Source organism: Pelobates fuscus, chromosome 10 (genome assembly GCF_036172605.1).
Source record: "Pelobates fuscus isolate aPelFus1 chromosome 10, aPelFus1.pri, whole genome shotgun sequence".
Classification (NCBI taxonomy): domain Eukaryota; kingdom Metazoa; phylum Chordata; class Amphibia; order Anura; family Pelobatidae; genus Pelobates; species Pelobates fuscus.
In genome coordinates, this window is record NC_086326.1 from 13023210 (window position 1) to 13036543 (window position 13334).

Sequence of the window (13334 nt, forward strand, 5' to 3'; positions counted from 1 at the left end):
TAAACTGCAGAGTTAACACTCAAAGGCAGACTATAACTACTAGAGTTATTTGTGTTTGGTGCAATAACCAACATTATTTAAGATCTTGCAGATATTAGATTCCAGAGTTAAAACCAGCACAAGAATAGAGATCTATGTTTGTTTGTTTGTTTGTTTGTTTGACTACGTTGTTAGTCTGTACTGTTTTTTTCTTCATTGTTTTTATGTATGTTATATTGTGTGTATGCGATTATACAGTAAACTCCATTCCTTTTTACGGAAGGAAAACCTTGTTACTTCTGGGGTTGAATTAAAATCTTTGATTTAATTCATGAGAATGAGATTTTAATATCATGACCGATAATGGATTACTGTATATTGCAATGCCTGGACATACACGTGTTTTGGATATACAGAAGACAAAGAAATAATATATGAGAATGGATAGGGCAGATTTACTACTATCCACAGCCACGCCTACTCCTAACGTAAAATCACTTCCACTCTTACTATGCCCTTTTACTATAGAATTGCCCGAATTCTAATGACCCATTCCACTACATGGAGTGACTTGTTTAAGCCTAAGATAAATTGGCTGATTAGGCTACCTGTATTACCAATGTCATCCACGATGAGTTAGCATCTGTGGAAAGTATCACTTCAGGTTGTCCCAAATTTTCCTCTGACTTAGATTTTAGTACATAATAAGGCCCATACCCAACGGCTATATGCGGCCTTGTATAGCAGGCCACATGGAATCTATTTGTAGCAAGCAAGGCCTGCCTGACTCCTCATTCCTCTATATTGTTCTCTCCTGCATACATGTAGATGGCTCTCCTTGGAGTAGACTGTTAACTAAGTCTTGCTTTGTAGTTACCTCTACCTGTCCAATCAATCTGCTAGGTGCAGATGTCCTTCCCCCACTTGCAGGCCTCTATCACCTTTCTGCCTGATGGCCAAATTCATATGTCTGAACAAATCTCTGCTGCTGACAAAACAGCCCTCTGCTTATTATTTCTTCTCCTCCACATAGTGAAACCTGACCGGAAGGCAAGGGTCCTAGCTAGTTCCACCAAAACCTTTACTTGAATTATACAGGCCCTGAAGATGTTGCACACCTCAATGTTTTCCCCCACCCCCAGTTCCTATGAAGTTGCTCCCAGGGGCCAGCCTGTCCCTTAAGCCATACTACCCCCTCTCCCCCCGAAGCCTGTCCAAGCTCTTGCTATTCCCTAACAGGTTAAGGCTCTGGTGTCAAATGGTGCCCTGGTTCCCTGAGACTCTCCTTGCAATATCCCACTTCTCCCTGTAATAGACTAATTCTGTGCAGGACACTGTCACCCTGCAGAGATGATACTCTATTACCTGGCCACTCTTCTGCCACTTCCCAGGGGGGGAAATGATAAGACACTGACTCTATTATTTTCAGCCTTTTCCTCATTACATCTTGTGGTTCAGAAATATACAAGGACCTGAACCTCATTATGAAGAAGATAGGAGAAAAAGAGTGTATACCGCACCTAGAGGTTATTATATATAAAAGTATACATACATATATTTGATGGATATTTCCAAAAGTAGATGGTAACCTCAAAATAAAAATAAGAAAGTAATAATAGTGCAGTACAGTAAATCAGTACAAAGAATATCAAATAAAGCTATACACAGTTCACTCACATTTGGATGAGCTATAACAGAGCTCGGCTGTGATGCGCTTGGACGGTACAATCCCCGTCTTAGGATGTGTGGTGGTGGTAGCTCCAGGTGTTTTCTAAGGTGCAGAGGTGTGGTGGTAATAAAAAGGAAATATAGCAGCAAATGGTGAAGTAAGTACTGATAATATGATAAAAATAAATAGTAATGTACTTACAATTGCTAGAGCATAAAGCCTGCTCTAGTGTAAACAGCTTAGGTGGTATAATCCCCACCAAGGATATGCAGGATCCAGGGAGTAAATAAAAGTAGTTGAAATATAAAAGTATTCTATAAAAAGTACTTTAATATATAACAAACAAGTATAATATAGTAACAAGTATAAAATAAAAGTCCATTTTACGCGTTTCGCCTAATAAGGCTTCTTCAGAAGTGTCACTTTATTTGATATTGATATTATTTGATATTCTTTGTACTGATTTACTGTACTGCACTATTATTATTTTCTTATTTTTATTTTGAGGTTACCATCTACTTTTGGAAATATCCATCAAATATATGTATGTATACTTTTATATATAATAACCTCTAGGCGCGGTATACACTCTTTTTCTCCTATTTTTATCCACATACAAGGTTTTGGGAATCCTTGCTTTGTACACTGCTGCCTGCTCACTACTTTAGCGAGCGCCTATTACCCTCTTTTTTCTTGACCATTATGAAGAAGACCTGTTCCAGTTGGTGGAGATGCAACTCACCATAACAGATCTGTTCCAGATTTGCTGACACTACAGTGGACCAAGTATCTCACCTCAACAATGTCTGCACAAGAAGCTGAGCTATAGGCTCTCACCACAGCATGCAAGACCTCTGAAGGAAGACACGCCAATATCTACTCTGCCACAAGGTATGCACTAGGTGTGGCACATGACTCCGGAATGAATCTGGAAGTAAGAAGATTTCTTACAGCAACCAGTTAAGTACAGCACGGCTAAAAAGAGCTGATGGATGCCCTACACCTTCCTGAAGAAGTGGCCGTACTGAAGATAAAGGCTCATGGAAGACTGAACTCAGAGGAAGCATGTGGCAACTATTTGGCTGACCAAGTTGTCCAATAAGTTGTAAGTGCACTAAGGGAAGTGGACAGAAGAATGTCTGCTGAAGAAACACAAGCTGGAAACAGAAAAGGGCAACCCTTGCAGACGGGCTGTACCCCAACAATTTCAAGTTCTGCTTACCCAAAAACATATACTCAGCAGTGGTCCAGTGGGCCTACGGAGCATCATATCTGTCCAGAACCCTCATGAACTCTTTTGATCAACAAATACTCTGAAGTACCAGGAATTGCCTCTCTAACCAACAGTTACTGTAGATCTTGTGCCATTTATGCCAAGGGCAACTGAGGAAGAATGGAGGAAAGCCCCAAGCATCTAGCCAAACCTCACTATCTCTTCCAGAAGAGTCAAGTTGACTACACCCAGAATGCCAAAGAGTGGCTGGTTCAAATATGCACTAGTTATAGTAGACATGTTTTCAGGATGGCCAGAGGCCTAACCAGCCACCAAAGTGATAACCAAGACCACATGCTGAGTTGTGCACCTTGAAAGTTACAGAGATCACCCCGTGGATGCATCATTCCAGAAAAAAGCCTGCCTCTGCTTCATGGGAAGTAGCATTTTTTTTGAAACTCCATTCTTAGAGAGCAAAGATACTTGCTGAAGAAAATATCAACAAGTGGGTGTTTTGATGGCCATAATAATGCCTGACCACCTGCCATTGATGGAAAGCCGAATACCCCAAAAGGGGACCTCGTGAAACTAAAGAGAAACAGACGTACTCCTTACTCTGCAGCCCTCATGTCTGAGGTGCCTACACACAGTCGAAGCTTCTTCAGAATGATCTGCTTATCTTGAGTTTGTGGTGATATTAATATTGAATTTTTAAATGATCTGAGTCTGCTAGTACTAGGGTAGCATGAGACAAGATTCATAAGATTAAGAATAAGTAAATGTGCCCTAGCCAAGGTTATTATGTCCATACACATAATACATGACAATCACCAAGGTACTCTTGACACACCACATTCATGCTCCAGGACAAAAAGGAGCACCCCTATAAAGGGCGGTGTTACCCACACATATATATTAATGCCATAGGGGTGTCAAGGGGGGTACCAAATGATTTTAAGTTTGAACTAAGTTTGAATCTATTCTCCCAAGCATTACAGCTAATAAAATCTGAATTGGAAGGGAGGAGGTTCATACAATAAACAGGAGACCTTTTACTTATGGGACATGTAGGACTCACCTGAATGGGTAGGTGCCACGTACATGACTGCTAATCCCCTCAAACCACACATTAGGACTTTAAAAGACATGGTAGTCATCCCATATTTGAGGATACTATGGCTGTAGAGATAGATTTCTCTGACACTAACTTGTGACTTGAATGGATGAAATACAATGCTACTAAACATAACAAGTCTACTGCTATGTCTGCGGAGGAGCGAGGCCTCACCCAGGTACTGTATCCCTGAACCTTCCTCCGGATATGAGGTATGTTTTTTTAAGTCTCTACACTATATTTAAACCTAAGTGGTCAGCATGCGAGTAATGGAAAATGAATACCCAATCATTACTAAAAATATTAACCCAGGCGAAGGCATCCAGGGAACTACACTGGTTATGGGATATATGGTGGGATAGGGCGGTTACAAGCTACCTCTCAGATGACCTTCCAGAATAGAATGGCCTTAGAGATGATTTTGGCAGGAAAAGGGAGAGTATGTAAAATACTCCCAGACACCATGACATGCTGTACCTATATCCCAGATAATACAGGCCCTAATGGTAAGGTAACGTTGGCAATAGAAAAGTTAAAGAGTTTGTCCAATGAACTGAAACGTAATTCTGGGGCCACGGATCCATGGGAAAGATGGTTTGGATGGATGTCTGGATGGCAAGGTGCTCTGGCCCAAATAGGTGTTGCCATTTTAATAACGATAATCATCCTCGCTCTTCTTGTTTGTTGTGTGTTACCTTGTCTTAAGAAATGCCTACAAAAGACAGTTGATCAGACAATCGACCAGACCACCCCGACCTTCCTTCACCAAGAGATTGACGACATAGACCGTGATACACCACATACACCCTTACAGTCCCACCGCTCTAAATCAACAGCTACTTCCTCTTAAGGATATTCAGGGATAGCGTCTGTCTCTACGGGCAGAAGTCTGTCGCGGGAGAAGTAGTGGACAAGCTGCTATGGGTCACCCGCGCAGTGAAGCGTTCGAGGCCTGTTCAGACAGATGTACAAGATAGCCTTTTTGTTATTTTTCTATAGGGACAGTATTAGAGTTAGAGATAGTAGTTGTTAGTAAAATAGTCATTTTTAGGGGGGACTGTTATGGATAAAATACTAAAATGTCTTTTTTACTATTATACATTTGTGTCTTATTTGTCACACATTACCTAATATCCTGGTAAGAGGGTCATAATGTCTTACACATGTGTGCTCAGTAACTATCCTCCTACCTTCCCCCCCCCTTCCCATCGAGCCTCGTGTAACAAACTCCTCCCCCACTTCATTTGTGCCAGTTAACAGCTATATGCCATGTGTAACAAAATGGAGAATCACTGTTAAAGTAATTGAAAGAAACTACTCACTCCCCCTCCCATCGTGTATCCAAGAAGGAGCTGGAATATGGGTGGGCGAACTCTGTAATGATGACATCACATCCTGTAGGGTGGGTTTAGACAAGACCCCTTAGACTGTTAACCAATTGTTGAATGTATACTGTATGTTTAAACTGTGACTCTGTACATGACGTATTTCTGCTTTAAGAAAGAGCTCCCACTCCAGGGAATAAAGCATTCCTCGGTTTTTCACTGATCAGAAACTTTGTCTCCAGTGTGAATTACTTCTAGGGAAAGCGTGCACGCATTAATCTAATCAATCAATTTGGAAGGTGTAGATAGACAAATAATCAAAGTTTTCTTTGATCTAAAACAGGCCTTGTTTGGGCGTGGGTACGCCGGCCACCAGCCAAACCCTCCTGGCCATACCACAAGATTTTCCCGCATTCACTCAGAGGTTCCTACCTCTGGGAGTCGGTTGATCCTACCTCTCAGCCTACAGCTTTGGATCCGGTTCCTCCTCGAATAAAGCGGACACTGTCTATCATACTTACCTCCTGCAACGTGATTTCTCTTTATTAAGTTTATTCAGTGATCTTACTTCTCCCTAGCTATATAGAATGTTTAAAGGCAATACTGAGTAGCAAGTGGCCCGGACTGTGCTATTATTGCCACCCTTTATATTTCATTTGAATTTAATTTAGAAACATAGAAACATAGAATGTGACGGCAGATAAGAACCATTCGGCCCATCTAGTCTGCCCAAATATACAGCACGAGGACCTGTACACTAATGTTACTGATGCCAGAGGTTAAATCGCCTGCTAGTTCTGCTTGTTAGACTTTTTACGCTAATGCTGATAATGTATCTAGTAGGCAGTAAATAACATGTTTATTAAGCTTCTTTTGTCGTAATCCACATGTCTGACTTTCCCTCTCCATTCCCAAGTTCAACACCAAATATTAATGTAGACATGTCAGTTGAGCCTGCTTCTGCCTGTTCTTAAAATACAAAAATTGAGGTATTGCCAATCGTTTGTGAACTGCTAAATACTAATTGTACATTGTATACTTAATCCTTGAATGCTTGTATTGTTATTCTATTTACCTCAGTAAAACAAAGAATTATAAAAAAATAAAAAAAACTATATATAAAAAAAACCTTTTTTAATATAAAAAAACAAACACTGGAATTAGACTTATCACATAAAAACAAAATGCTGAAAAACATTATCATAAAAATAAAACCAGACTAACATAATAAGGAGACATATATACATATTTAGAAAATAGCATTAAAAAAAAGTTAAAATTACAAAAAAATTAAATAAATCAAACTCAATATTAAATTCATATAGTTCCTATTTATTTAGGCTATATATCCACTTCATCTTCTCATTTCCTATGCCCAAAATATGATCCTTAACTTTCCAAGATTTTTTCACACTTTATATACCAAGGATGCATATTTTCTAAAGTTCGCTGAAACACTGTGTTTCTCGTAACTTTTCCTTATATTATTCATGTGTTCAGCATTTCTTTTATGTAGTGATCGCATGGTACGCCCAACGAAATGCAGTCCACATGGACAAATTAATAAATAGACTACATTTCTAGTAAAACATGTGATAAAATATTTTATATAAAATTCATCATCTTAATTTTTAGATCTAAACTTATTCACCCATTTTAAGGTTTTATTTTTACTACACTTGAAGCTACACTTTTAATCTGTCAAAAAATATCTTTCTGTGGGAGGGTGGGGTGGGCCACTATCATGGCCCTTGACCCGAACTCCTGTAAAAGGCACTAAAATCATGAACAGACCGCTCAAAAGTCGGATTATTCGATGAAACCATATGTAGAATAACCCCAGCTCCAATATTATATCAGCTAGAAACCGATTGCATACCAGGAGCGCCAACACCGATATACCAGGCCTACTCACCACTACAAAACTGAACTTAGATGACTTTTGTGTGGGGTCTGGCAACACAATGATCCACTCCAATGAAAAACCCCAATGGGAAACTGATGATACACAAGAGATACCTACCTCCACGAGGAGTCCTGCTTGCTCTCGGTGCGGCCTCGCACCCCCCCCCCCACCAACTCCCCCGGTGGGGGTTATCCCAGCCTCATTTTTACCACTTGAGAAAGCCCTAAGGGGAGAAACAAGTTGTGGTTTTTATGCTGTTGTTAAAATAAAGTATTTTGACTACCTCACTACCTGCCTTTTAGCCATATATTTTTAGAACTTATTTTTATTTATTTTTATACTTTTACCTGACATCTGGACCCATCACCTACTGTGGACAACCAACCAAAGAAATCCTTCTTGGGGATTTTTCCCACCAGGCTTGATACATAGAGCGGTTAATCTGCTCACTCTACTGTAAGTATATTTTCATTTACCTTATTGATACTTACCTATCTATATAGAGAGCATTGTTAGCTGCTTTTTTTGTCATTCCATAAGATCTACCTCATCGTTATCCAGTTGTGATTTACCATCATTCTACTGTGTACCAAAACCAGAGGGATATCCTGCAAGTGGGGATTGTATACCACTGCATGCTGTTTGCCTAGAGCTGGTTATAGCTCTACCATATGTGAGTTGACATCTTATCTAACTGTCGTTTGTCCTACCACGTACTACCATATTGCACTATGGATTTGCCTCTGTTTTTGCTTCCTTTTTCATATTCTGCTATTAAGTGAAACTAATCTACTTGTCTAGGCCTCATTAGGCATTGTTATAATGCAACCATGTATGGCGCTTTATTACAATGCCATTCTTAGAGCCACACAATATGCAGGTTTTCAGCCTTGTCATCATTAGGTTACCATAATGCCTCCCAGACATCTTCAGGCCTAGCTTCTTTATGCTATTTCATAGATACTACTTCATCCTATCCAGTCTGTTGCCAAATCCTGTCGTTTCCACCTTAAAAACATTGCCCGCATCCATCCCTTTCTTACGCAAGATGCTACTAAGGAGCTTGTTCATGCTCTAGTACTCTATCGCATTAATTTTTGTAACCCTCTCGTACTTGGTCTTTCTTGAGCCATACTGCCCCACTACAGTCTGTAATGAATGCTGCTACCAGACTGATTTTCCTCTGCATTCGCTTCTCTCACCTTACTACTCTGTCAGTCCTTCCATTGGCTTCCAGTATCCTATAGGAGTCAATTCAAAACAGTAATCCATACCTATAAAGCACTGAACAATTCTAGCTCCTCTTATATCTCTTCACTGATCCATAGGTATGTCCCTTCACAAGTTCTCTGCTTTGACCATGACCTTCTTCTATCCGCTGCTCGCACCCGTACGTCCAACTCACGCTTGCAGGATTTCTCGCAGGCAGCTTCTTTCCTGTGGAATAACTTGCCTATCACCATCAGACTCTCCCCCAGTCTTCAATTGATTAAAAAGTGCCTTAAAACCCATCTCTTCAGGAAAGCTTATGGCCTCCCAGAGTAACCTCATATACCTGTCTCTTGCTCTCTCATAAAGGGCAGCACTCTACTCTCTCCTCCAGTTCTGCCTCACTCCCACCTTGTTTAATTGCTATTTCCTGTCCTATTGCGTTTTATACCCCACCTCTTATAGACTGTAAGCTCGTTTGAGCAGGGTCCTCTTCCAGTAAGTTTTTGTAATTGCCTTATTTATTGTTTAAATCTTCCCGTCTTATAATATTGTAAAGCCGAATATGTTGGCACTATATAAATGCCAATAATAAGTAATTAATAAATAAATAACATTTGAGAACTCTGCGCGCACATGCAGTGGTATACTATTGTGTGATGGTCTTATGCTAAACCTATGTGCCTCTGCGCTGGCAAATTTAATTTAATTATTATAATTTGTACAAAGTTTGATGTCCTTTTGCAAAAATAAAGACCCATTTAAAACAAAACAAAAAATGATATCTTTCTGTGGGCTCATCTGAAAGATAAAGTGGATTAAAATACTCTTAAAATTAAGGGTACCTGCAAATATAATAAAAGTTTTATCTGGTAGTAATCTTTGCAATTCCCTATCTTTTATAAGAAGTTGCCAATGCTTATTCATTCTAAATCTTATTTCCCTAAAACTTTCATTAAAATCAAACACTAACACTAACGGTGCACGCAAAAACTGCATTTTCATTGAGGATATCATCATCATGATATATTTTATGGTTTTAACCACTCATATTTGTTTTCAGTGAAGTCTCCTGAGTATAACAGTACCCCCATGTAAAGGTTTATGGTGTTTTGGAAAGTTACAGGGTTAAATATAGGGCTTGCCAATTAAACCCTCTGGACTGTCTGCCTGGGTTGTCAGACAGGTCCCTCAAATTCTAATTAATAAAATCTAATATTGATGTAAAATTAAAAGTTAAATATATATGTAGAATTTTTATACCAAAAGTTGTAGTGGGGAAAAAAGTGTGGATGAAAAATGTGTTTCTTTGTTGAGCTCATTTGCATGTGCCTACCCAGAATCTCTTGCAGTAGTGAGAGCACTGTTAAAGTGAAAATCAAGTCTTATGGCTTGACTGGTATGTGTATTTGTGTTTAGCAATGTATTAACTCTATATATATATATATAATATGTGTAAGTGTATATATAGATAGGTATATAAAATGTGTGTATATATATATATATATATATATATATATATATATATATATATATATATATATATATATATATATATATATATATAAAATACGTATATATTATATGTATATACCCTGAAGTCGGTATTGACAAATACCCTCAAGTCAGGTCTAAATGTTGCCAGTTCCACACTGGTGGAATAAACCTCTTTGACATTTATTGTGGTGTTTCAGCTCTTTATTTTTTTTTTACTACAAAATGTATTGGGGGAATAGAAGATTTTAGTCATATGCAAATATATACAGGTATGTATATAGTAATCAATTTCTTTACTAAGACTGTGGAGAAGATTATAGGTCATCCATTTAGACTTTAGATGGGTAATTCACTTTTAATAGAGGGCATGATTCTTTACATTAACAATAAAGATGTGGAATTGTATGTCTAAAGATGTTTGTACAGATGTTTTGATAAGTCTGGGAGGTTTATTTTTTTTTTTAATATTTAAAACAGTTTAAATGTGGTGTAACAGATATTTGATCCAATGAGAAATCTGGCTGCTAGTTTTGAGTCAAAACTGATCATTTTCAGATTTTGTGTCAAAATTTGAAGATGTTTCAGAATGGGTTTTCACCTTCTTGGTAATAATCAGCAATAATACAGTAATATGAAAGGGTGAGCTTCATAGACTTGAATAATTTTTCAGCCTATATTTCTATGTATCTATGCAACTTTGTAACATTGCGGTAATAATAGAAATGCACATGAGAAGACATGAAGACAATTGCATTTATTTCATGATAATACAAATATTTATATGAATATCCACTGGTTGTTTTATTATTATTACATTATTTTCTAAGTTTTTTTTATTGCTTTTCCAGTCTTCATGTTTAATTGTTTGTCTTCTCATCTAAAACAAAACATATTAAAAAATTACAAACATACAATTTTAAAAATTTAGCAGCTTTAACACATCCTCACCAGAGCAGTTTGTAATGACACTTACATTTTATTTCTATGTAGTTTATGCGATTGCACTCAGCTCAACTTAAATACAGAACTTTGAAAATGGTGTTAGTACACACGCACACACATATGCAAACACACACACATACACACATAGACACACACTACTTTCATGTCTCAGAGGCAAAGGCCCATGGTCAGGTAATTGCATTGCCAATAATGTGTAAACATAAAACTTCCAGAGAAGGCTTGAATATTTTAGCAAACTGTGTATTTTTTTTTTTTTTTATTCAAAATATTTTTCAGCATAAACCAAGGTCACCTTCAATGTCACCAACTAATTATTTATTTTTTATGTGAAAAGTTAAAAAAAAGGTAAATTATCTAAATATTTTTTTCACGACATTGTGCATATATTTGCTACTTTTTCTCATTTTTAATACATAACATATAATATGCGTGGAGTTTCCTTGATATATTTGCATATAATAAAAGAGGTGATCTAACAGTGCAGTGTGGTTACTATGGAAGTTCTTATCTCCTTCTCCATTTAATCATACTGTACGTTCTAGCATACAGTTAACATAAGAGGAGATAAAACAAATTCTAAATGAAACATGTAACGAAGCTCCCTGTACCCCTGGCTGGGTACCTCCACCAAGGACCGCTTCCTAGCTGGAACAGGAGACAAGCCTCAGCACTTCTGCCCAGAGTCGCCATGGCTTGACTGGGGTCCTGGAACCACTCCCTCCTGGAGCCGAATGGGAAATTCGATCTAGACACCCTTTACGCAGTGGACGACACTCCTGGGAGCTCTAGTCCTTACAAGGACTTTCCTCATCGAATCCTCCACACTGGAACAGTGATTAAAGAGTAGCAATTTCCCCTCGCAGTAACCAGATGACACATAGTTCTGGGAGTACAAACTGGAATTTGTTTATTGGCAGCCACAACTGGCCTTATATGCAGGGTCCCCATGCAAGGGGCACTCCCCCTGGACCTGAGAGTAGACAACAGTAAAAACATATGCATGATTACATTGGCTCTCAGGTCCAGGACACTCCCATGCAAAACAAGATAATCCCTCCCCTGGACCTGGGAGATAATTAAGTCAGGAACTGAACTAAACTCAATTATCTCCAGGCACAAAAAACACACATTTCACAAACACCCCAAAAGTACCTGAAAAATACATTTTAAAAAAACCACAAAAGCTACATCCCCTGATAGCCCTGATCTGGGTGACCAACATATCCAAAAATCGCCCAGATTGGTTCAAGGGTTCAGGAATTTCCTGGAAGTCATAATTTGACAGACATGGTCCCATGCCCAAAACAGTTCCAGAGCTTGCGGTCGGTCTAGTTCGTAGCCTGGAGCTTGTTTCCCTTGTTTGTGGAAACGTTTCCACGAACAGTGTCTTTCTAAGTGTTGTAGAACCGAACATAGGAGATCATGGAAGTCCAGCGGTGTTCAGGAGTTTCAGTGTCCGAAAATAGTTTCATGAACTCGATAACCAAACACCGCTGTCTGTGTTCATGCGAACAAGATGGCCACCACCTCGTTGTCGTCCATAGGAAATGTGGCCACCTAGACGAACACTTAGAATACTGCGATGGAATTTGCTACACATAAGCTCCAGTTCGTATAGCTGTTCGGTTCCCAAACCATAAAGTCCTAATACACGAATGAAGACTTTTACATTACATTTTACATGGTCCATAGTCTGTGGGCAGGAGGCTGGCAAGCAGGCTCCTCGAGGAGCTTGTGGCAAACTCACAAAATATACTGCAATAAGGGAAGTTTAAAAGGTAGAATTAATTCTCAAGAAGTTGTGTGAGCCACATCCAGGTGAGGTGTATGTAGGGATGCATAATCAAGTTAGTTTAATTCTAAATGGTAGAGACCATTTTATATCTTCTACTAGAACTTATACGATAAAGGACTGTATAACCTGTCACATGAGCAACGTAATCTATATGCTCGTCTGTCCTTGTGGATTAAGCTATATAGGATGCACGACACACCAACTGCACACTAGAGTAGGAGAACATGTCTACAATATACGCAGGGGTTTTGCATCGCATCAGGTGTCTCTACATTTTAAAGAACAACATAATAGTGACCCGTCTGGCCTATCATTTGTTGGAATTCAAAAAGCACTTTTTAACTGGAGAGGTGAAGACCGTATAAAAAAACTAGGCCAAATGGAAATGAGATGGATCTTTGAACTCAATACCCTCATTCCATTTGGCCTAAATAATGATTTTGAGTTGTGTCACTTTTTATAATAAAATTTCTATTAATATTTAATGAATTTTATGATAGACTATTTTGTATTTTTTATTATTATTACTATTTTTTTTTTTTAATACTTTTAGAGTATCTAAATCATAGCACTTTAAAAAGGGGAATGGTCTCTTTAAATATGTGCACGTTATTTGGAAAAGGGGCACTTTATTCAAATTGAGTTAAAGTCTGGTTTAATAACA

The 13334-nt window shown here is 38.4% G+C and overlaps 1 protein-coding gene across 1 annotated transcript in view; it reads right to left on the reverse strand.

The window, feature by feature from the left end:
* Positions 1 to 10651: 10651 nt before the first annotated feature.
* Positions 10652 to 13334, reverse strand: part of LOC134575461 (alpha-2-macroglobulin-like) — a 128485-nt gene continuing 125802 nt past the window's right edge. Inside the window, exon 36 of the mRNA XM_063434755.1 lies at positions 10652 to 10789. Coding sequence (XP_063290825.1) covers positions 10770 to 10789 — 20 coding nt within the window. The 3' untranslated portion in view covers positions 10652 to 10769. The remainder of the gene's footprint in view (positions 10790 to 13334) is intronic.